The 24,969-nt window shown below is 40.8% G+C and overlaps 1 protein-coding gene across 2 annotated transcripts in view; it reads right to left on the bottom strand.

Annotated features, from left to right (window-relative positions):
- MAML3 (mastermind like transcriptional coactivator 3) overlaps nucleotides 1-24,969 on the bottom strand; it is a 347,337-nt gene that overhangs the window by 121,216 nt on the left and 201,152 nt on the right. For both annotated transcript variants that reach the window (XM_054030838.1, XM_054030839.1), the window contains exon 2: nucleotides 12,908-14,404. In XM_054030838.1, the coding sequence (XP_053886813.1) occupies nucleotides 12,908-14,404 (1,497 nt within the window). The remainder of the gene's footprint in view (nucleotides 1-12,907; nucleotides 14,405-24,969) is intronic.

Below are 24,969 nucleotides of genomic sequence, written 5' to 3'. Positions count from 1 at the left end.
ACTTTATGCTCATGCAGTGCCTTTTCAGGATGCTCATTAGAGAGGGGAGCATAATATGGTGCTTTTCCTTCTGGGCATGCATTATTTTTTCAGCCACACCCACTTCCATCATGTTGAATGAGAGCTGAGTGCTGCTTGCATGTCATGCTACCCTCATCTCACTGTGTATGAGAGCAGCATAACCACTCGTGGTGATCTGTCTCTCTTTTTCATAACCTTTTTCGCAGCATGCAACAGAGGGGGAACCATTAAGCACCCATCGTTCTCGTCTTATAGCTTCTTCCAGCCCTTACTGAAACAGTTACCTATTTTCAGAAGGAGAGCAACCTGCCCAGCCCTTTCTTGGCACCCATGTGGGATCAGGGAGAGGCCATTTAAGATGTCTAGGAAAAATCCTCTAGGAAGGAAAGGCTCAGCAGCAGTGTCAGTGGGCACGGGGTAGCCAAGTCCTTCCATTACCCGTCGCATCCTCATCATGAGAGGACTGAGGGCACATGGCTCCAGGGAAACTTCCCCTCCCTGGCAGCCACATCAGAGCCTGGCTCCTGCACAGCCATTCGTCAGCAGTTTCAGACCCTATGAGCTGTGTAAGGCGGATCGGTGGTGGGAGGGTTGTGGGAAACAAAGGTAAACAAGGACAGGGTTAGGAAATGGGCAGGCCCAATGGCAACTTCACAGCCCTGAACCAGTGGTGCTCGAACAATTTTTATAGCAGGGGTGCTGAAGGTGGCAACCATGTATTTGGGTTGTTATTACCACTTCAAGCCACACATGCCCAGTTCCAGCACCTATGCCCTGAACCTCAGCACATACCCTGCAAAACTGATCAATAGACTTTCTTTCTCTTGTATCAGAAGGGTAGCCGTGTTAGTCTGGATCTGTAAAAAGCAACAAAGACCTTAAAGACTAACAGATGTATTGGAACATAAGCTTTCGTGGGTGAATGCATGGGTTAGTCTTTAAGGTGCCACAGGACTCTCTTTTGCTTTCCTCTTGTACTCACCCCCACCTCACCCAGAGTGGGTAGAGAGAAGCCTCAGGGTTCCACATGGGCAATCTGAGGCAAGAGGATTACAGAGGGTGGCCACTGGGAGTGTGGGGCTAGTTTATATTTAAATGGTGGGTTTCACTTCTCCAAGCAGTGGGAGTGGAGAGGGGGCAAATGCCAACAGAACACAGGGATGCACAGTTTGATAAAGGATTTAAAAGTGTTTTTTTTTAAACGTTTAACTTGCATGGAACCGTCAAACTGTGCACATTGTTAGCCTCTGTAACTGCATAATCCCCTCAGCTGGCGTTTCCTAACTTCTGAGTGCTTGACTTTGCAACCTCAATGTTCTTTTAATGTAGTTTTTTATGTGCAATCTTTAATTAGCTTGCAAGCTCTTTGAGGCCGGTATTACATCTCTGTAGGTGTTTCTTCAGCTGAATAGCATAATGGGGCCTGATCCTGTCTCGGACCTTTGGGCGCTGCCATATAGAAAGAAATAACAATGATTTCCTTTCCTGGCAGCTGCTTTTTCATCAGCTTGACCAGGCTTTACAAGAAACTCTAGTGACTGTTTTCACAAACAGCTAGAAAGGATCTTAGTGCGAACCTCTGCCTTCCTTCACACTCACCAAAAAAGGAATTTCCTCATTACTTTAATACTCTGGTTTCCTCTTTTGCTGTCCCCCTCAGTTTACCCATGCTCTTTTCTTCCTGTGCTTCCTCTACATTCCAACACTGCCTATCAATGTTTACCAAACTCCAGGCACTGAAATGTAGTAGCAGCCCTTCTGCGGTCTTCCACAGCCAGAGCCTTCACCAATTAACATGTAAACAGGAAAGAGGAGCTCCTTGTGTGAGACAACAAAGAGGAATTCATAGAGCACCCGGTGCTGAAAACATTCCACCCACAGGAAAGCAGCAGGCAGGGAGGAATACAGGCCCCATGGCAACATTCTATAATTTACCCCCATTTTGGAGTCCCTTTCTTCCTCAGTTTATCCGAGTGTGTGCTTTGGGTAGGGGTTAGACAACCAACTACATTTCACAGAAATAAAGAACTGTGAAAAATATAGGTCAAAGCTTGTTTTTAAGGGACCCACAATGTTTAATTCATAGTACAAAGCCTGGGATTTTAATTAGAGAGTAGGATCCTTTTAATAATTATTGTTTGAAAATAGTTCTTTTATTTCATCAACTGCTTGTCACTAGCTCCTGACTGGATATGGATCACAGAATGTTGGACCACCAAAGAAAGGATGTCCCTTAACATACAGGGTAATCAACCATGTAGAGTGCGCTTGAGAGAGGAAGAGGTTGAACGAGGAGTCTACCAGACAAGAGAGTAAAACAGCAGCTGTCCCAATGTGAGGCTGGTTAGTACTAGTGGTCTGAGCACAATTTTGGTTTTTTTTACATGTAAAATTAACTTTTTCATCAGCTACTAATGCCCCATCATTATGTGGGGCAGCTTTCTGAGTCCAGTTTCTGTCTTTCTTTAAAAAAAGAACAGGAGTACTTGTGGCACCTTAGAGACTAACAAATTTATTAGAGCATAAGCTTTCGTGGGCTACAGCCCACTTCTTCGGATGCACATAGAGTGGAACATATATTGAGGAGATATATATACACACATACAGAGAGCATGAACAGGTGGGCGTTGTCTTACCAACTTTGAGAGGCCAATTAAGTAAGAGAAAAAAAATTCTTATCAAACTGTCTGTACTGGGCTAGGTTGATTATCACTTCAAAAAAAATTTTTTTTTTCTCTTACTTAATTGGCCTCTCAAAGTTGGTAAGACAACTCCCACCTGTTCATGCTCTCTGTATGTGTGTATATATATCTCCTCAATATATGTTCCACTCTATATGCATCCGAAGAAGTGGGCAGTAGCCCACGAAAGCTTATGCTCTAATAAATTTGTTAGTCTCTAAGGTGCCACAAGTACTCCTGTTCTTTTTGAGGATACAGACTAACATGGCTGCTACTCTGGAAACTGTCTTTCTTTAGAAAACACATGGAGAGATACTGAAAACAAATGCTAACTGAAAACTAAACTCTGCATGTTTGGAAAAGGGATTTCTGACAAAAGAATTTACTGCTCTTTAGCTCCAAGCGAGGTGATATTGTCAAAGGAGCCCACGTATGAAGAATGATTTATTCAAGTTTAAAATCATCAACACAGACATATGAACTAACACCCAAAACTGATAGGCACAGTCCAGGATTGAAACAGTGACTGAAAGGCAGTCCAAGTATAATTTTCTATGTTCAGCGTAACAAGCATTGAGGCTGCAGTTCTTCTCTCAGAAATCTAAAGCCCCTTACTAATATCTAATGTAGGATTAAAGCCTTATTTATTATTTTACAAATACATTAAAAAGCTGGGGGAAAACCCAGTAAAAGTGGGTCTTCCATCTCAAAGAAGGAATTAATATTTCATTGTTAAAGAGCACAAACATAAAAAGTGAAGAAACCCTTCAAAGTAAATCCCTGCCCCTCCATATAATATAGACATTCACCCATGTTTGCTACTCCTTATTGGTTTATTTGAAGGTGATAACCTTGTGGGATCCACACATACCAGATATGGATGGACAATTATAGAATGTTCCCTGCTCTTTCCATTGTAGTCCTTCACATATCAAAGATGCTTTAATTATATGGGGCTTGATCCAACTTTCATTAGCTTCAGTGGGAAGCCCCCCTTTAGAACTGGAATGTGCAGGAGTTGGAGATGGTGATGAAGGACGAAGAGAATTCTGCAAAGGGGGGAAAGCTTCCCTAGATCTTCAGCTTCATTCTTACATCTAATCAGAAAGTGGTGATCATTTTATTATTATTGCTAGCAGAAGTATCTAATAAATGCATACAATGCTTTTCTCTTATTGGCCAGATGAAGCAAATCAGATCCACCCTCTCTATCTGTCCATTTGCTGAGTAATTTCTTCATCCCTGTCCCTATTGAAGTCAGCAACTTGGAAACAATACAATTTATTTTTATATAGCATCCTTCATAAATAGTAACACAAAACAGCTGAGAAAGGGATGGAGAAACACTTTCCAGAGACAGGATCAGAAACACAGACAGGAAAAAAAGGGAAGAAAAGATATGTGAAGACAGATTAGATTAGTCAAAATAAAAGAAAGAGAAAACTACAAATGTCCTCACAGACTAGTGAGGTGAGAATGGAAGACACAGCAATTTGTGGAGTGAAAGGTTAGTATCAGTGCTGCCAATGAAAGAAAGTTTCTGTCCCATGTAGTTGTGGAGAAAAGCTTGGAAACTTTAATACTAAAGGCAGAAGGCAAATAAAAAGAATCCAATAGTTATTATTTTTAAAAATTCTCATGATTTGAAGACAATCTCATGATTGCTGAACACTTACAGTTGGCAATACAGTGTAGTACAGGTGAGCTGAATTTTGGATACATTCAGATTTAGATTAAATTTGACAATTTTGGATTCAGATAAGGCATTTGTGAATTTGAAAAAAAATGTTAATCTAGTTTTGTGACTTGCATTAGTGTGTCCAATAAAGATAAGCAGTCTGTATAAATTCAAAACATGGAAACACCCTGAAACTAGGCTAGGAAATTAGAATAAAAAAACAAAAAACAGGCAAAATGAAAAATTGTAAATGTTGTGAACTTTCCCCCCCAAACAAAATGCTAGTGAAAAAGGACTCTAACTCAAACTGTACATTCAGCTGAGTATGGAAGTCAGATTTAAAGAGAAAACAGAGTCAGGAGTTTGGAGAGTCAGGAAAAGGGGGGAGGGCCAAGAATGGGAAAGAAGAGTGAATTGGTAAGAGGGGGAAATAGCAGGTGAACTGCAATCTCACCTTGACACCAATGACCTGAACATAATTCTGATCAAAGGAATGTATTTTATTAAGTTATATTAGCTTTCCCACAAACTTCCTGCATGGCTTTGGGCAGGTCATCTCTTTGCCTCATTCCCTACCTCTGTAAAACAAATATATTAATACTTTCCTATCAGACTGGGGTGTTTCTAAGGTTTAATTAATCAATATTTGTAAAGCAAATAAAGATCCTGACATGAAAGCTGCCACTGAAGTGCAAAATATTATGTGCTGTTTTCCTGTGCTCCCCAGTCCTTGAATACACTGTCAGAGAGGTAGAACGGAGCAAAGCCATGGAGAGTGTTAAAAACCAGGAAGGCAGTTTTGAATTAGAAACCATGATGGCCACTTGTAGGGGTAATATGGTCAGGCTTCCTAAGACACAAGTGAAGAGTGGTTACCACTTTCTGGATTCTCTAAAGTTTTCAGAGGAATTTGGCAGATGATGTGTCTTTTGCTCTTTACACAACAGCAGCAATATGAAGAAACTGTGGGAACACTTCTGTCCCCCCAAACACTGTTATGAAATATAAACAAGCATGCTATGTCTAGATACGTACATACTACTGATTTGAGGCAGCTTCTACAACAGAGAACACAGGGAGCATGACTTGAGGACTCAAACTATTTTAAGGGATACTACCCTAACCCTATGCTCTTCCGTAGTATATAAAAGAGGGAATTGCAACAATGGAAATGGAAAGCAATTGGAGAAAGAATATAGATTTCAGTAACATTAGGGTTAAGGATGATTTCCAGCAATGTTCTGGAGATACTGATAAGTCAATTTATAGACAATGGAGATTTTGAAGGAAAATCCAAGTCTAGGATCAAGAACTCCTAGATGTCTAGCCTGGAGTAAAAGTTAAGAATAGTGATAGAATTGGTGGCTTGAGACAAAGGGTATAAAATCTTTTTTTACCCAGAACAACTACAGATTTTGAAACACTGGCTAAAGTTGTGATTTAACTGGCAGCTGAGTCAGGCAGGATGACAGACAGCAGACACAGGTGTCAGGGTAAGTCAAGGGAGATACAGGCAAGTGTTATGTAAAATCTTGAAGCCACCAATGAGACATCTCAGAAGTAGATATGTGGAAATGGTGGTCCATGTTGGATAAGAGGAGGAGAAACTGTGAAGCCTTCACTACAAATAAAATGGGAACATGTAGAACTCAAACCAGTCTATTCTTGAATATGAAGGTTCTCAAATGCTCCTTGCCTGCTCACTAAACATATGTAGATAGGTGACTTTATGTTATCCATATAGCTCTGCATCAGTGAATTGTTTCCTCCCTGTCTGTGATTTCTGAAGAGTGAATTTTAGTGTTTGTAAAAGTGAGGCCCACTGAAGACAACAGGAGACTTTGGCTCCAGCCACAGCTTTCAAGAAACATGAAGTCTCGACATTTCCTCAGGTTATTTGGCAAGTGCTCCTCAACATTCCAAACTGCCAAATTTTTGCTATTCCAATCCTGTGCCTCCTTGGAGCAGAGTCTGACTGCTGTCTATGCTATTCCTGGAAGCACCAAAAGCAAGTGTGGGGACCTTCTTCTATAATTTCAGATTTCATAGTGGAACTGTTGAAATTTGAATGACTGTTTTGGTCTAGGTATAAAAGGCATTGTATTAAAAACCAACACAATCTTAAAAGAAAGCAAAGATCTCTTTCATAGTTCTATGGTGTTTGTTTGTTTGTTTGTTTTTTTGTTAAAATAGTAAAGCTGGTTACATTTTAGGAATGATCTATGGATACAAAGCCCTTTTTCTCAGTCACACACAAAAAGGCTGATTGAATCAGCTGCACATTTTCAAAGTTAAAACCAAAAGATACAAAAGCAAATCTGAAGGGATTCTTTCTATGTGGTGTTATTTCTTCCCTCCTCCCCCATACACTTCTAATTTCAAACAAGATATCTGAATTTTCAATAGAAATGATAGCCACAGCATCCTCACAACCTCATCGGGGTGACGAATCAGAAGTTTATAAATTTTTTTTACATCCACAGAGAATTCTCTTTTGCTTTGGCCTCTCTCCACCTTCTCACACTCACTAACTTCTGACCGCTCTCTCAGTTCCAAATGTTTGATTTTATCCTAGTCATACAAGATCTACTCTGTTATGCTTATTTCCCCTATACAATTTACATTTATACTGAAGAGTTCAAAGCTTGTTTAAAAAAAAAATTCCAAAGAAAGGGGCAATTTAATTATTCTGAAATACAGGCGTGATTGACAATCTTCCCTAGCTAAAATAGCTTTGGATACACAGGGTAAAAAGGCTCAGAGTACACACTGGTTTTGTTAAGTCCCAATTTCAGGGTAATCTGGATTGTATGCCCAATCAAGATCATCACTGAAGTTACTTGACTCAAACTACAATTCTGCAAACATGCACAGGTTTAACTGCGCTACCCTGAAATCAATGGGTCAGCTCTGCAAACTCGGATGACTCAGAAATGTAAACACCCTACTAAAATCAATATGGTTTCTTTTCAAAGTGTCACTGTTACCATATTTCTCCTCTCTAGTCATCACTACTCTGCACTTTGGCCCCAACTCAACAAGATAATTAAGCACATGCCTAAGCTGAAGCATGTGAGTAGTCCCATTGAAATTAGTGGGACTACACATGTTCTTAAAATTAGCCATGTGCTTAAGTAGCCACCTGAATTAGGCCCTAAGAAATGACTTTATCCTGAGAACTCCAGTGCAACTGCAGAGTTAACATTTTCCTACTACTAAAATCTCCTTATAGTAAAAGCAGTCTAGGAAAGTCAACTCTTTTTTTTTTTTTTTTTTTGGAGGAGGAGGGGTATAAAATGGGAATAGGACTGCAGATAATCTTGAGGCTGTCAGGTGAAGAAAGTCTAACCTTATTCATTTGCAAACTCTCATTGAACTCTACATGTTATAAAGGACTGAAGAGAGGGTTCAATATTTCATTTCGCTCTTAATTTACACCAGTTCCTGCATAACAAGAGCATATCGCCACTGTCTTGGCTCAAAGTAAAAAGAAAATATGTAGAATGGGCAAAGGGGAGGAGAGCTTTTGACCTTTAGGTCCCTAGTTCATAATCCAGCCCAGGCTGGTACTGAGTCAAAAGTATTACCATTAAAGGGTTTCTGGTGGTTTACATGTAACTGGCGAGCAATCTCAATCTAATTTCCAGTAAACAAGCCTCCCTATAAACCATTATCACAACTGGCACTGATTGTCAATCTTGTTAGCAGTCACAGCAGAACCCAAGGGATTAAGTGGCATACAGCGTGAACTAATCTCTCACCCTTAAAGTAGGGCTTCACTGCAGAGTTTGCTCAGGTGATAGGCACCCGACTCAGCCTAGCCTGGGTGTCAGCAGTCACACTGAGTTACTCCTCATCGAAGCTGAACTCCCTTGTGCGTGTTGCTCAGATTTCTGAGGCCATACCCCCTGGTTCTTTCTGCTGCAATAAACTGAGGCACTCGGTGATCCTTTCCCAAGAAACTGTGGGAGAACTTGTCAGCCCTTTGGGGTACTGTGGGGGAATTGTGGGAAGGGACTATTAGCATGAGAGTGGGTTAGTCTCTGTCCTCACTGCAAAGTGGATGGGTTACCAGCCTAAATGAAAGTAGTACCTGGGGTTTAGCCTACAGCCCCAAGTGAGCCAGCTAGCCCAGGCTAAAAGCACTAAACTCAGGTGAGAGGATTTTGTGTATAGATGGGAGTGGAGTTAGGAGTAACAGCCAAGTCAGAGCCCCAGTAACTGCAGTGAAAATGTATCCTTAACAGGTGATCCCTCTGGGGCACAGTTGAGGTACACTGTGAGGCACTTCATGGGGAAGGTAGTACTCTTGCTACCCAATACTAGTTAGCTTTAAGAAAAATACGAAGTGCCCATTATAACAGAACTAGGACTAGTATAAAATATAGGACTTGAAGTGCCAGTGTATGTTCCAAGGATTATGACTTTTCCAGCTTTGGTGGCAGTTTGTTCCAAACATTACTAGTGCTTGCTTCAGGCTTTTAACTGAACAGTGAATCATTACTAGTACGCTTATCAGCAACAATATTCAATGGTGCTGTCACATACACAGCCCTGGTAGAGCTCCCCTCTGGCAGGACACTCCCCAGCCTGTTGTGTTTGGAGCCCACCTCAGTAGCCCTATGTGCTCTTTAAGCCTCCTGAGTCTGAAGAGAGACCAGGCACTGCCCTTGTCTGGGGTCTCTAGGCACATGCTTGGGGTGAAGAGCCTCTGTCTAACACCCCCTCCTCACAGCTGAGACCCCATGCTCCAAATGCCTACCTCTTGGGACCACTGATAACCTCTCAGATTTCCCCCTAGCTACATATATTTACCACTTGAAACATTCACTGTTCATGACATATATACCATTTTATCAACAAAGTTGGGGCTATATAAACATTCTATGGAGAGGACACAAGCATATCTGACCTTACCTTCCTATTAACACGTCAGTGACTGGCTGGTACTCTGTTGGTAGGGAGACATATAACTCAAGGGAATCTCATAAAGCCACACAGGAAGCTTTGGGCAGGAGAGAGAGGGACATGCTTTTGTAGCAGTGGTATACTGTTTAACTATGGGACCAGCCAAGGTCAGAGAAAGCTAGCTGACCTAGAGAGGTTCAGTGATCTTGAAGAAAAGCAATGATCTGCAGGGGAAGGATCCTGGACACTCCAGAAGATTCTGCCCAGTCCTAGAGAATGCTCCAGAGTGATGAGGATCATGGGACAGGGAAAACGCATTTTTGTGTTTTATTATTCTATCTAGATCTGTGTATTTCTTGGGCTACTAAGTACATAGTAATAATGTTTTAGAATCTTGTTCAAAGTCTGTCTGTTTGCTTTCATTGTCATATGCCCCTGAAGAGTAAAACGTGGGTACTCTGGGTTCACAAAGTCTGGATGTCCAATTACTCACGTTCATGTTGAGCTAAATGGGTTCCTCTCTAGCTGCACACCTTTTCTTCTAAACATAATTAGTAAGGCTCATCAAAGCCTAGGCCAGAGTACCAGCCAGTCACTGACGTGTTAATAGGAAGGTAAAGTCAGATATGCTTGTGTCCTCTCCATAGAATGTTTATATAGCTCCAACTTTGTTGATAAAATGGTGTATATGTCATGAACAGTGAATGATGCAAGTGGTAAATATGTGTAGATGTTCTATTTATTATAAACAGAATAATATAGATGCAGATGTGTATGGATTTAAGGTATACATCTATAAGCCTATCTATATACTCTAATTTTATGGCAATACAGAAATAACACTCAAGATTTTTGTATGTACATAATCTGTTGAATAAACTTCTGTATCAGCAGTGCTTAATTTGTAATGAAAGAGATGTTATGGTTCACGTCATTTTTTTTTTTACTTTCATAACTGACATGCCAAGACCAGAAGTATCAGGCCTATGAACTGCCTGGCTTAGAAGTGCTGGGGCTCAGCCCTGGCAAAAATTATACACTGTGTACTAGTCATGTGATATTCATATATGCTCAGTGCCAACCATGTGACCCAATTAGTATAGCAGTATCTCTTGTTCTGTATACCCACTTTGTTTTTAAATAATCCTGATACACACACTCCAAAATATATATCTATAGAACATATGAATACATGTCAGAGGTAAAAAAAATTACAGTCGGAGAGTAACAATTATAAACTCACAGAAAGATATAGACACACACTTATTTACATTTTGAAATTTGTTTCAAACAGCAACATAAAAGTTTTTCGTTATGTTTACCTATAATCTGGAGCTGAGCTGAGATTCTAGCACCTTTGTCTCTCTCTGTATCCTGGAGTCTGTAGCAGTATCTCAACATCTATCTCTGGATTTGGCTCAATATTATCAACAGATCTTTTCCCATCATTGTGTGAAACAATCCATTCCTGAATGAGCAGACCTCAGAATAACAACAGCTTTCCAGTTTTCCATAGAAAAGTAATCTTCAGGGAAGCAGTAAGGAAAGGAGTAGGGAAATACCTTTCAGCTGAAAATCTATTATTTTACCTTCATCACCTCTTTGAACCTTTTCTATACATGCACCTTAAGTCGCCCTCGGGACTGGAGGGACCTTTCAATATGGAAGCAATAAGTCCGTATTTCTGGTCAGGTCATTTAAAGGTGAAACGCAAATGTTTTTTAAAAAAATTTTGGTTCCCCCCTATGTTGCTTTCTTCTAAACTACAAAGATGCCTTCAGTGCTTTGTTTGTTAAACAGGGTTTTCTGAATTTTTTAAAACCATAACAGGAATATGAAATCTTGACTTCCCTGCTCTTGTTGGAGAACTGTAATGAGACAGTGAATTTGTAAAGGTAAAATCTGCACTACAGATTTCTCAGCCTTCAAGTGAAGGGACGTTAAATCTTTCACAGTGGCAGCTTTTCTCCTAACTGTTTGATAGGTGTTTAACTCAAACAGGTTTAAAACCAAACCAACAAAGAAAAGAAATCACAAAGTATTAGACAGTCTGGCCTAAACATCCCTTTCCCTCTCAGTGAAAGGCTGGAAAAGCTGTAGCTCAGATTTCAGTCTGTTTTGATGTCATTATCCCACTATTTCTTTAGATAGGCCTTCACCAAAAACAGAGAAATTGGACTTGTAATTTCTAAAGCAAAAGACAAGCAGAAGAACAAACCTTTCAACTATCTTCATGCATGATGCATATGACAACATGGAAGGCACTAGCACATTTCTTTTAGCTTTGCAGTTCACTTTAAACAACATGTGAAGGGCTCTATGGTGGAAAAGATATGCTCCCCCTATTGGTAGATTTCAAAACTCAACGGGTTAAGGAAATGTAAAACCCCGCTGTATTCACATGTGTATTAACAATGTGAGTAACAATTAATTATCCCAAACTGTGCTCAAAAGGAAGCACTTATTGTAGGTGGTTGTGGAAACAGCTAATTTAGTAAAAGCTGTTTGGACTAAAACTAACAATAGACAATTCTATTAGCATATCATTACATCACAATTCCTGACACTCTTTGGTGGCATACCTTCCATGACATGTATCACATTAACTGTAGGCCTGGACTGGTTATAAAACAGTTGATTATTTTTTGTAGTTCTTTTTAAAATTAACCAAACAACATTCAAACACAAACACTCAAATAGTCACACCGGTGAATATTTATGCACACCAGTAGTTTTACTAAAGGGTTCTCAGTATGAATGAAGGGCTCCCAATGAAGGGCTGACCCATAATGTTATTTAACTCAATTATTTTAGATCCATCTGCTTGTGTATCCCCAAAACCTCAGAACACCAGCCCCACAGGGATTTAAAGTGAGAAGGTAATGGAAAGTCAGTCAAGCCAAGGAGGTAAAGCTTATCTCTAAGAGCTAAATCACTGGGCAAGCCACTGGAGAAGACTTTATTCATCTGGAAAACGAAAATACATTAAAAAGGGGTAATTGAGAACCACTTCGAAATCATGTCATAAATTATCTCAGTTTGGGCATGATCCCATGAGGTGCTGAATACCTCAATTGCTATTTACTCCCTCGAGTAGGAGTTCAGGGCATTCAGCCTCTTGAAGGCTCTTCCATTGCCAATTCATGCAACTTGGCCACATCCTTTCTAAATACTCTGCTTCAAGATGGCTTGAGCCTCCCTTCACTTCCCCACCACTGAGGGAAAAGTGACACTGCTAAACCTCCTCTTAGGATGTTAACATTCTAAAAATTAAACAATACAACGGTACCAGATGCAAAGGTACAAAGTGCCCTATTAGACAAAGGGTGCGACAAACTCTCAGAGATGAGACTTCAAAACCAATCTTCTCCATACCCTCCCTGCCAAGCCCTAATCAGCAGATACACAGACAGAGTATGTCTGCTCACAATAAAAGCATTCATTGGATGTCACACTGAAAACAAGAAGCTGCTGCAAAGAAACCCCTCCACTTAAAGAAAGAGAACATACAGAGACATATGAGGAGCTGTGAACGCTGAAGCTTTGTGCTATTCTCTCCTTGCTTGTCTACAAACGGCACACATGCATTATTCAAAGTGTGTCCTGTATTCATGCTTACCTGGCCAAGGGAGGGAAGTGTTGCATATGCCATTGGTTGATTCATCATTCCTTTCTGCTTCATAATAAGCATTCGTTTCTGTTCCTCACTCAGGTGTGTCAGCTGAGCTTGCATCTGTGGCTGCTGGGACTGTTGCTGCTGTATGTATGGCATCATGGGGTTCTTGCTGGGATTGGCCATTGGTGGGGTCATTCTCTGACTCAATTCAGCATTAAAATGAGTCAGAGGTTTAGTGTTGCCATAAGTAAGCATGTTGGGCTGCTTGCTTAAAGAGTTTGTACCCAAATTATTTGTCTGTTGATTGATCATATTCATGTGATTTTGAGGGAGGTAGTTATTAATTGTGGTCTTCTGTGGATTACTTGCCATAGGAGGCACTATAGGATTTTGGTTGTTAAAGGCTTGGGGATACATCATTGGACTATTTGGTTTGTCTGAACTGAAGGGTCCTCCATACGGACTAGATGGAGGTCCCACAGGTGACCAGCTTGATGCTTGATTTGGATGCTGCTGCTGCTGCTTTTGCTGCATGAGTTTAGCTCTTTGTTGTTGCTGTGCTGCCATTTGCTTGAGCTGTTCAGCCGGAGACAAGTCAGCACTGGATATAGCCACAGGACCAGGCCCTGGCCCTGAACTTGCGACAGTCACTGCTCCTGGATTAATAAGATAACCATTTCCAGGTCGTGACTGAGTTTGACTTGGAGTATGGGCTTGATTGGGAGTTTGAGGTGATTGAACAACACAATTTGCTGGTGAGCTGGCAGAGATTGGAGCTGGTGGAGCACTGGATACAGAAGTTATACTAGAAGCTGTGGAGACATTTGAAAATGGAGGGCCTGAAGAAGAAGGCCTCACTTGGGGAGACCCCATTGGTACGTGAGCAAATGGAGAATGAGATGGATCGCTCTTAACGCTTGCACTTTCTTGAGTCTCAGCGGCAGGCCTGGGAAATTCTGGTTCCTTCTTCTCTTCAAAGTCTTCATTGAACAAATCTTGTATGTCATCTTCTGGTACAGTGTTGGCTAGCTCATCTATTAACTCCTGCCACTCTTGATCATTCAGATTAATGTCTGAGAATAATTTGTTTTGATTCGAAAGGGATGTTTCAGAAGTGTCTATGCAGGTGGGGTCATCCAAAGGTTCTTGTTTTAGTTCCTTGTTTTGCAGGATGTTAAAACTGTCCTCAAGCTCACTGCAACCATTAACTGGGAGCTTTATCTCTGGAAGTCCACCATTTTTACCCAAGTCTTCCAGCCCACTAGCATGATTTCCACTCTTCTGCAGGGGTAAGGAAGGCTTCATGTCAAGCTGGTGAAGAGGAGAAACAGAAGGCAAAGGCAAGTTATTGGGCAAGCTATTGATTGTATCGATTCCTGGTACATCCTTCCGTATCCGCTTGCTGGTTGGAGAGAAACTATCATCACAGATACCATTCTGCTGCTCTCCATTGAGGGGTGAACGCGCTCCTTCCAGTTTCCTCTTTACTGTCTCTTGTAGCTTGAAGGAAGAAAAGAAAGAAAAAAATAAAAACCATATAAGCCACTTACACAAATTTATCTTTCACACAACCATGTTATGAACTTTGCAACAGTAGTTTTCCCCCTTGTATCTCACAGATTTTAGAAATTCTGAATGGGAAAAGTCCTTGGTTTTCTCCTTATGCCTCAGAGGTCAGACAAATTGGAGAAGAGGGTTTGAAACAAATAAAGAAACCTGATCCTGAATATGAGGTGCATAATCCCACGCACTAGTGCACTGCTGTTTAGTTTGCCGTTTGAGGGGTTTTACTATAAAGGTTAGGCTGCTACGTTAATCACTAAAAATAAAGAGACTGGCCAACATTTTCAAATGTGACTAGGGATTTTGGGTGCTTCCATTTTCGGGTGCCCAAAGTAAGTGAGACACTTTAACGTAGCATCATTTTCAAAAAGAGCTAAGCATTTGCCCTCTGAAAATCAGGCTCCTGTAAGCTAGTCTCAAGTTGGGCACCCAAAAATTGAGTTAAAAAAAAAAAAATCACTAATCATTTCTGAAAATCTTTGTTTCTAGAAAATTATTTACAGTATAAATACTGCCATTCCAAACATGAGCTGTTTTCTTTTATGTTTTTAGACAAATGACTCGTTTAAAAAGTTTTATCTAATCAGCACTCTGCTCTAATATACTAGACAGAGATATATTGGAAGTTGGTCTTAAATAGTAAAAAATATATAAACTTTAATAAAAGAAAGATTGTTAGCACTTTATATGACATTGAACTGATTCAGATACTCAGAGATAAACAAAATTATATTAAAAAAAGTTTGTATAGCACCTATACTAGGTGCAACCATAATATAAGTAATAAAGAACAAATTAAAACAATAGAATAGCAATATTCACTTAACAAAACAAGTCCACAAAAGCAGCCAAATTAGCCTTTTACATGAAAAACTAATTTGTTAACAAGTATTTTAACTCAGATTGATATATTTATATTCCATCAATGCAACTAGCTACAATTCTACCCCATGCTACACCAAATGCTACATCTACTGTTTAAGTGCCAGGCTAAAAAAGCAGCCTTCTTTGGCTAAAGCAAAAAGAACAGGGAGTGGGGGAAGTGAAGAAGTCACAATTCCAGAGAACCTGTTCAGGACACATTTGCATCCTTGATAGTAAAACAATGGAAAACAAAATACTGAAGATTTTATCAATTTAAGTATTTTATTTTTACAAAGATCATAGACATTCATCTCCCAGCCCTTCCCCACATTAGAGGTTCTCAACTTTTTTCTTCCCACAATTCCAAATTCAGACAATTTTTTACTCCTAGTGACTTCCCATCCCCGAGTCCTCCAGACCAGTTCCCATGGTGCTTGAAGGAAAGTTTGATCACCTCAGCATATCAAAGAATTCCAGGGGTGAGGAGAGGGGGGCTCTTCACACTCCCTCTTCCCTTGTCCTTCCTGGCTGCTCAGAGGAGAAGTACTGCATTCATTTCGTCTCATATCCCGCTGGTTATTTGGAATGGGAAACTGGGAATTCCACTCTCTTTCCCTCCCCAAAAATTAATCCTGGCTGTGGAACAGGTAAGCAACATGCCACTGTCTCTTCTCCCTTTATAGGGGGATCCTGCTGACTCCCTCTCCCTCTCCAGTCTGTGTACACTCTTCAGAACCATTTATTTACTGGGAGTGATATTCTCAGGACAAGGCCTATGCATCATACAATTCCAGTTAAGAGCCCCACATAGTGTGTAAATGGGACTTTAGCAGTGCCCAGACCTTGTGCTGGTCCTCTACACAGGAATTAATATCACCTTTATAACATGCAAAGGAAAATCTATGAGTCCCTAAGCAAAACATCAGCTTCTCCCCAGTCCCAGCTCCTGACTCCACTGAAATGGATTAGAGTATGAGAGATTTTTAGAGGGACAGAGTGGGAAAGTGATGAATATGTTGCTAATTAGCATAGGGTCTCTCTCCCCTAAGTAAGGTTCTGTTGGCATATAGACATGGGAGTTTGTTGCCTTTTACCCAAGAAGAAAGAACATTAGTATAAATACCATAGTCCACGACCTATGCCTTTTTACAACACATTTTACCAGGAAGCATGGACGACATAATAAGGGAACATTTAATACAACAAGCAGTTTACACAATCATCCACTGTAATCTGTCAGCAGTGCTAATGTTTCTAACTGGCTAAACTGACAAACCTCTTTATAAATAAACGAGATAAAACATCAGCCAAAAACCAACTCTAAGCTCATCGGGGGGGGGGGGGGTTCTGCAGCATCGATTAGATTAGGGTCAATCACTCTGGTATTTTTCTTTTTGAACATGTCTGGGTTACTTTTGGTGTAGCTATCCCAAGCCGGAAGAATGGTCTGGAGTGTGTTCTGAGGTCACCATTCCTATGGCTTGACTCCTCCCCAACAGTCTCACTGCAGCTCTCTGTGAGCAAGCACCCTCCTCCAAAACTAGTGCCAACGGAAAATCAGGTCCCATAAGGTGGCTTTATAACAGAATAACCTTTAAAAATTTAAAGCTAGCTGATCACCACCATGTGACATCAGAGCTCCAGGCAAAGAGAGAGAGTCCCCAGGCTGCTCTTGAACCAATGTCACTAGCGTGTGACAGTGTGTTACCGCCATTGAGTTTGTTTGACTGATCTTTATAGATCCTTAGTTCAGACCGCACAACCAACAAAGGACAATATGGATGTGGTAATACTCCCTCTTCTCAAGTACAAAAACAGTCATTTCCAAGTTTACCTCCTTCTGAACTTGAAAAGAAAGGTCATAATCTCTTTTGGCTCCAAGAGCTGGTCTTCAGTAAAACAGCTGATAGAGTAACTTAAAATAAATACTAGAAGCTGCTAGAGTATCTGATATTATCAGCCCATTCACACATCACCCTCTGTACTCAGTTTCTACACATCTTCATTTCAGCTATTAAACATTCAGTTAACAAGTATCTCTCCATCTCCCCTTTACCAGACCCTCCCCTGCCAAAATCCCAACAAACAAGTGATCCTAATATACTGTGCCGATAAAAGAGCAATAGAGGACACTGGAGTAGTAAGCATTTCAACGAGCTGGAAGTTACTGTGCTCAAAGACCCCCAAGAAACTTCTCCATCGCCCTTAGCACTGAATGACTGCATGCTGTCCATCTACAGTGTACTGCACTGTATGCAGTCCATCTACAGTGTATGAACAACCTTGTTGGAAGACCTGCTTACTGTACTGATGGTCCTTGGAGTGAGTTTACTATATAGTTTGGTCCTGTGGAGTAGACAGAATCCAGCTGTGTTTCAGCCATGTCCCAGCAGCATACAACACCCTGGGGCAATGTGATTCAGGGGCAGGATTAAAACACAGTTGGGTCCCATGTACATCTGCAAGATTGACATATGTTTTTAACAATGCAAAGGGACAACCATGTTCTCACCAGGTTCCCCATCATACTTATTTCTGTTGAAGAGCTGGGCCCTTTGTTCCTCAAGAATAATTTCATAACAAACACCTGCATTAAGAATGGGGTTATTATACTCAGGGTTTGGGGGTGGGGGGTTCCCCCCAGATTAACTTGTCAAATAGTCACTCAAGGTAACAATAAATATGTGGCTTAATAGACGTGGACATGTGGTGCTGAATTGTACTCAGTCCATTTAGAAAGACTGAAGGTGGTCACTTAAAACATGAGTTTGCTAATAAGGAAATCTATCTGCAGGCTTCACTATATCATTAAATTATTTATACTGAACCCATCATGTATTATATGAACATGTTTATGAAAACTAACACAAATTAGTGCCAAATGACCAGCAACAAATCAAACCCATTCCTGCCAATACCAACTCTTAAAGATTTCCTGATGTTCTAAAACTTGGCTGTCTGACTATACACATATAGAAACACTTACTGACTTCAGCGGGAGTAAGAGCAGGACCAGTATATGAATATTAATGACTACATTTATTTTTTATTGCAACAAAGAGCCAAAAGGAAACCATTTCCCCCCACATGTCTAACATGCAGGACGCATGTACTGTTGCACATGAAAACAAGTGGACCCTATTCTAAGTTTGCATCTAAAATTGTTTGATTTTCCTAATGCAATTTCAGGATTTGGGGATATACAAAAATTGCACAATCACACGACAAAAAAATAAAGACTTGTGTGGTTTCCTTTAATTGCACTTTGAAATCACCTTAATAACAGTTACACTAGACAGAAACACCATATGAACGATGCACTTGAAGAGAATGTGGTGGTCATAAACTTTGGAGAGGGTAAAAGAGAAAGCTGAGACTGCCTCAGCTAGGCTGGAGAGGAAATCTCTCTTCTCTTCTGGTATAAAACTAAAATATTCTTATCAGACCATTTTAGTACAAATGTTCATTTTCATGTCCTGACTGAGGAATGGTGAATGGCTGAGAAGTCTTGCATCGGCCATAGAGTGGCAAACAGCTTACTGCATCAAGAGTCCACCCTGCTTTTGTATAAAATCTCAGTATGTCCTCTTCCCCCTCTGAAAACAAAGCCTGAATAATAAGATATTCTATTATAAAACGCCTTCCATCTCCCTCAAAGAAACAATATGTTGCTTGTACATGCAATCTGCAGTTTGCATAAAGCGGTTATTTGCAGGCAGCTTGGAGGTTCCTCTCTAAGAGCAAAAAATTCTTGATGCATAAAATAAAAACAAAAACCTCTGCATGCTGGTAGGACATTATTCTTATTAACAATACCTCACTGATGGGACTCCATTTCACAGCAGGTTTCTACCACAAAGCAGAAAAGCAGAAGGCTTGCTTAAGCAGGACTCAGTATTATTTATATGTCATTAGAGGAACTTTGTTTGTGGAACAGAAAAAGGTCAAACTTTAGTGGGTTGTTTTCTGAAACGAATCTAAAGGGTGTGAGTGTGCGCACACAAATGCATGCACACACTCTAACAGCCTAATCTAACCAGTCTTGAAATTTTCAACAGGGCTGCAGTGGGCACAGCACAATGTATCCAAAACACAAACAACAGACCACTTGAGGCTGTCGGCAGAGCTTTCATCTGCTGGGAGAAGCTGCTCTGCTTCATCCCACCAGCAGCAATTCATTTTTCAAAAGAAATTAGACCAAGGTGCTGTTGTTATAGCAACAGTCAGAGCCACTTATACAGCCCCATCCCCCCAATCTCACTCTGACTTCAGTGGGCAGCTATTTCAATTATGTATGGGGAGTGACCAGGACTGCTGCTGTTTAGTCCTTTTATTGCTCTTTCAAAAAAAGCTCAGAGACTAAATTCTCTTTCTGTTTCCTATCTGGCTGTAAAAGTCAAACACACTTCATAGTGTTTAACACAGTTCCCCTTATGCTTGACGGTTAGATGATCAGTGAGGCCATAGACAAGACGGCTCCAGTTGCTATTACAGATGTTTTCATCTACCAGCTACATAATGGTCATGTTGCCACTGACTTTTTCTGTTGTTAACCCAGCTCTGGCCATTTCAATCCCTATGTTACATGGCATGAATGACAACTACAGCAACTACTGTGTGCATATCCTGAAGTTCTGCTGGATGCAGGAGGATGAGGCTCTGTACTGTAGCTGTCCTTTGTTCTCAGGGGAAAAATAAACACACAAACCCAAAAATAAAGCTCCCTGGTTGAAGAGGTGCACCTAAACACAACATAGCTTAATATGCTCTTCATAGCACTCTCATGATTCAAGCTTTAAAAAAAAACAAAAATAAAAATTGATCTTTTCCATTCCCCCTTCCCATTTTAGATGAGCTGAGCTGTCATCCATCTGTACTCAAATGAGCTCAAGTCTGAAGCAATGACTAAAGTAGGACCTTCCCTGCAAAGGGAGTCCTACTTCCCCTCTCATGTGTTTGGCTGTCCCACCAGCTCTCTTTCCAGGTTTTTCTGCACTTGCCCCACCTTTCCTCTCTCACCATCTCTCCAATTGCAGCATGCTCCCTTAGCGGGGGTGAGGTGAACATGACTTTCCTGTGAGATCACCAGCAGCTGTGCCCAAGCACGAGCCTGATTCACCTCCACTCTGTATCTCTGTCTCAAGAGTGAGTTCTGAGTCTATAGCTTCCATTGCTGCACCCAGATGCTATGGATAGCTCATTAAAACATCACAGCTGGTAAAGGTCCCTTGCCCTGGAGTGACATTGAGTAATTTTATTTGATATGACTGACTTCCGGGCAAAGGTGTAATAGTCCTCATTGTGCCCTTTGATGATCAATATGGCATAAGTATTCTTCTCTTTTGTTTTATTTGACCATTTGTGTGTTATGAGTTCAGCTTTAGCTTGTGAATTGACTTCTCGTTCCTTCCACATTCTCTCTACTACACATGCAGTGATACTATAGCTATTAAAGAAAGCCAACAGTTACAACACGCTGGTGTTTGAGAAAGAGCAGTATTGCTCTGTATGGAATACAGAATATGAAATAACTGCAGTATCTCAGATTCGGGGTGTGTGTGTGTGTGTCCGTCTGTCTGTCTGTGTGTGTGTAAGCTTTTTACCAGCAATGGCTGCAGGTGCAAAGGTGGGGAATGTGGAAGGAATGAGATAGCCTTCCACAAATTAAGGCTGAACTCTTAACAGAAAAATGGCTGAGCAAAGCAGAAGTGCATTACATAAGACCACTTCTAACTAATTAAGATATTTATGACCTCCAACCCCTCCCCAACTATTTATATTTTTCTTTCTACAGCCTATTGAAGGGAATGCTCCCAAGGCTGAGAGATCACCACTCGAATCCTGCTGTATCCAAATGATTTTGGATTGCAGTTGCACACAGAAAGCACATCATGCTCTTCCATCTTGGGTCTTGCGAAAAGAAGAGAGATTTAATATTTACAATAAATCCACTTTGTGGATTCTGTTTTAAGTCAGTAACATCTCCGGTGGTCCACCTAGACTCTACCCCATTGAGCTTTGTGGGTTCTTACAGAAACTTTGCTCCCAGTGACTAGATGTCACACCTGTGTGTTTGATCCATCCTGCTAAGTCGTGCAGCAGTACAGGGCAGTAAAGACTTCTGCAGAGGTAAACCAGGCAAACAATGTGACTATCAGGGGACTTGGATGAGGCAAGGATTCTAGTCCGTGATAAGCTGGCAAGGGCAAGGTGTCTTATTAGGAAGAGGGAAGATCAGAAGAGAGGATGGAGACGGGGTTTCTGTGGGTGTGGAAGAAGAAAAGGAGGTCATGTTGCCTACTCCTCCCTAGCCCCAGCTCCACCAGTTTAGAGTTGTGATACATTGGAAGGGCAGCGTAGAGAAGTTTGTTCTACCACTGCCCATGCTGTGGATAATAAATGAAGGCTATCAGCATCCAGGGCTGCCATTCCAGCAACTTTTATGTAAATGTTAATTTTATTACACTAAATGGACAAACATTCAGTTTTAACGATATTCTTCATATTCTTTTTCAACACAGAATGTACCTATCTTTTACATATCAGCATAGTAAAGAGTGCACCGTTAGTGAGCTACACAGACAGATAGGCAGGAGTAAGTATGAAAAATACACCAAATATGATGCTCAAATTGTTTGTGTATATAACATGCACAACAATTTCATGGCCAATGCTAAAATACAAGTGCATACATTTTACATAACAACCTTGATTTTTCCTGCAAACATTTTTATTATATATTTCTATTTATCTCCCTCTTTATTTAACATGCAGATACAAAGCAAATATAAATATAAATACACTAAAGGATAAGTTTCTGAGGAGACTCAGAATGCAGTGTCCCTTGGGCATCTGCTGAGCAAAAATGGGCAACAGAAGTGCAATCAATTTTCTTAGTCCTAAATTAGCTGCATGTCCAGTTGGTCCTCAGAACACTCATTATTTAATGGATAAAATTTTTTATAATTGTCAAATAGCCTTCACCACTTTCTGTCAGAGTCTACAGTGCTTTCTTTCTCTTTAAGTCCATTCTGTTTTATTCTTAGCCCAAATAGCTAAATACACCTCTACCCCGATATAACGCTGTCCTTGTGAGCCAAAAAATATTACCGCATTATAGGTGAAACCGCGTTATATTGAACTTGCTTTGATCCACCGGAGCACACAGCCCTGCCCCCCCGGAGCACTGCTTTACCACGTTATATTCGAATTCGTGTTATATCGGGTCACGTTATATTAGGTAGAGGTGTACTAGTAAAGCAGCAACCTAGCTACGGCTGCTGTGACTGTACATTTCAGATTGTGCAGAAGTCTTAATCAAGGTGCTGAGTGCATGAGGGTTAAACCATTTAGACAGCAGTGGCTATTCTTGTCACACAGAAAACAGCTGAGTTACACTCTTCCTACAACTGGCCTTAGAGACAGCAGGAGTCACACTGTCAAAGCATGGAATGAGGATTTAGCCATGAAACCTCTATTGACTTGTATGGGAGTTGTGCAGCTAAACCTTTATCCTTTGAAAAGGTACCCTAGTCTGTTTTGTATTTGAACAGCAAATAAACTAGAGATAAAAAGAAGACATACAGGATTACTAAAATTTATCTCCTGAAGAACCTCCTGTTAGTTGGAGCACAAATTCAACAAAGAGGCCCCCCATTTACCTAAATGCTTATCACCAATAACAAAAGAGCTAAGCAAAACAGTACTAGATCTACTCAGAGGTTATGATTTCTTTCCCATATTAGATTTACACTAGGGAATTTCACAGTCTTCAGCAGAGTTACTCCTTCTGTGTATATGAGATCAGAAACAGCCCGCTGGGTGCAACTTTGCCCTAACTCATTAGAGGATGAGCAAAAATATAATGACTTAGTGAAGGGAGCAACAGCCATCCTGCTATTGTGGTGCAGGATGGCTCAGAGGGTGCTGGAGGGAAGGAGCAGCATGTTCTCCCCACAGCAACTGCTTCCCAAGGAAGAATTTGCAGTAGGGGCAAGAGAGCGACCACTGCCCACCCCATCTCAAGCCTGAAACAGAACACGCTCCCTCCCTACCGCTGTAGAGAGCAACAGGCTACAATCCTGCCTTGCTGCTGCATCAATGTGTTGGGTGTGAGAAGAGGCTCCTTGTGCATCTGCATAAAACAAGGCAGGATTTCAGATTGTAGCTCCTCCGGGCAGACAATTGATCTTCTTATACGTATGTTAATTCCAATGCACATCTATGGCGCAATCTAAATGAATAATACAATCATTAATAACATGCTCTGTTAAAATTCACCGATGGGAAAGAGAGAAAAGAGCGCAGCTGAAGCTGGTTTCAGTTGGCACAAGAGACATCCTATGCCAGCACTTCTCTAGTCACACCATCAGTTCCTGCAAACTATATGGTTTCATTTAAAAATATTAAGTTTCCAGCCCATATGGTTTTGAAAAAAAACTTTCAAGTGTAAACCAATTCAGCACTGTATGAATTTCAGACAACCTGAAAAAATAGTGCTAAGAATGGTGTAAACTGCTCCCATTCAACAAGTGGGAGTGCTAACTCTGAAACCTAATGATGATCACTTAAATGGTTACTTATTTTTGTGGCTGCTAGTTTTAGTAGAACCAGCCAGCTACTCTGGTATTTTATAGAGTGAGGCATGACCATTCACGCTGCCCCCCCCTTTCTCCCCCATAACAATTCAGCCCCTGGGATAAGTGCAAGATCATCCTCTTAACAAGAATCTGTTCAGCAAAATCAAAAAAAGGAGAAGTTGAAAAAAAGGAGTGTTTGGACAATCAAAGTCAAACACTAATATATGTTTGAGCCCCTGTGTTTCATTGGTGGTATGCAGTATGACATCAATGAGAAACCATAATTTGAGTCCAGAATAAGCAAAAAGAAAAAAAATGTTTTGCTGCACTCTAATGGAGTACCAACAGTTTTCAAAGCCCTGATTTTTATTATGGCACAAAGCAGTGTGTTTTAGGGGAAGAAAAGAAAGGACAAAGATCTGAATGGCCCATGCCACTGAATGCAGCTTAAACTACACGACAACTGGCATTTTAAAAAAAAACTCATTTTGGTCACTACTTTTAACAACAAAAATAATTATTAAAAAAATCAAACTTGAAATTCCAAAAAATGAAAAAAGGCACTTGGAAATGTTCACAATGCATCTAGATCTCTTTTTTCTTTCCTCCACACTCATTCCTGGTCACGGCAGTCAGCCCAGAGGAACTGATTGGATGGCTAGTAGGCTGGTGGTGTTAGGAGCTGACCCCCAGTTAAGCATATACAAGCCTCCCTATTGCTGCAAGTGGGGGAGGGACGGTAACAAGTTGGCTCACAGTTCTGGGCACCCCAAGAACCCACACACCTTGGAAACAAAACACTCTCAAATAGAACAAGGAAATCGTAATAGGTCTCCTGTCCTTTGCCCTGTAAGTATACATCATGCTCAGACTAGTTTTTTAACATTTACCTGTTAGTGACGGAGAAACCACTATGTATTTTCCACACATGCAAGCATGCATGGCTGCTGCGAGTTATAGTCACATGGGCTTTCATCTCAGAGATCCATGTGTACTAAGCATAGGTTAGTGGCTACTTGAAATTAAATTTAGCTTTCAAATCCCATGCACTACTGAGAG

The sequence above is a fragment of the Malaclemys terrapin genome, chromosome 5, assembly GCF_027887155.1.
Source record: "Malaclemys terrapin pileata isolate rMalTer1 chromosome 5, rMalTer1.hap1, whole genome shotgun sequence".
Taxonomy (NCBI): domain Eukaryota; kingdom Metazoa; phylum Chordata; order Testudines; family Emydidae; genus Malaclemys; species Malaclemys terrapin.
The sequence above is the reverse complement of the archived record's forward strand: the minus strand, read 5'-3'. Positions and strand labels throughout refer to the sequence as shown.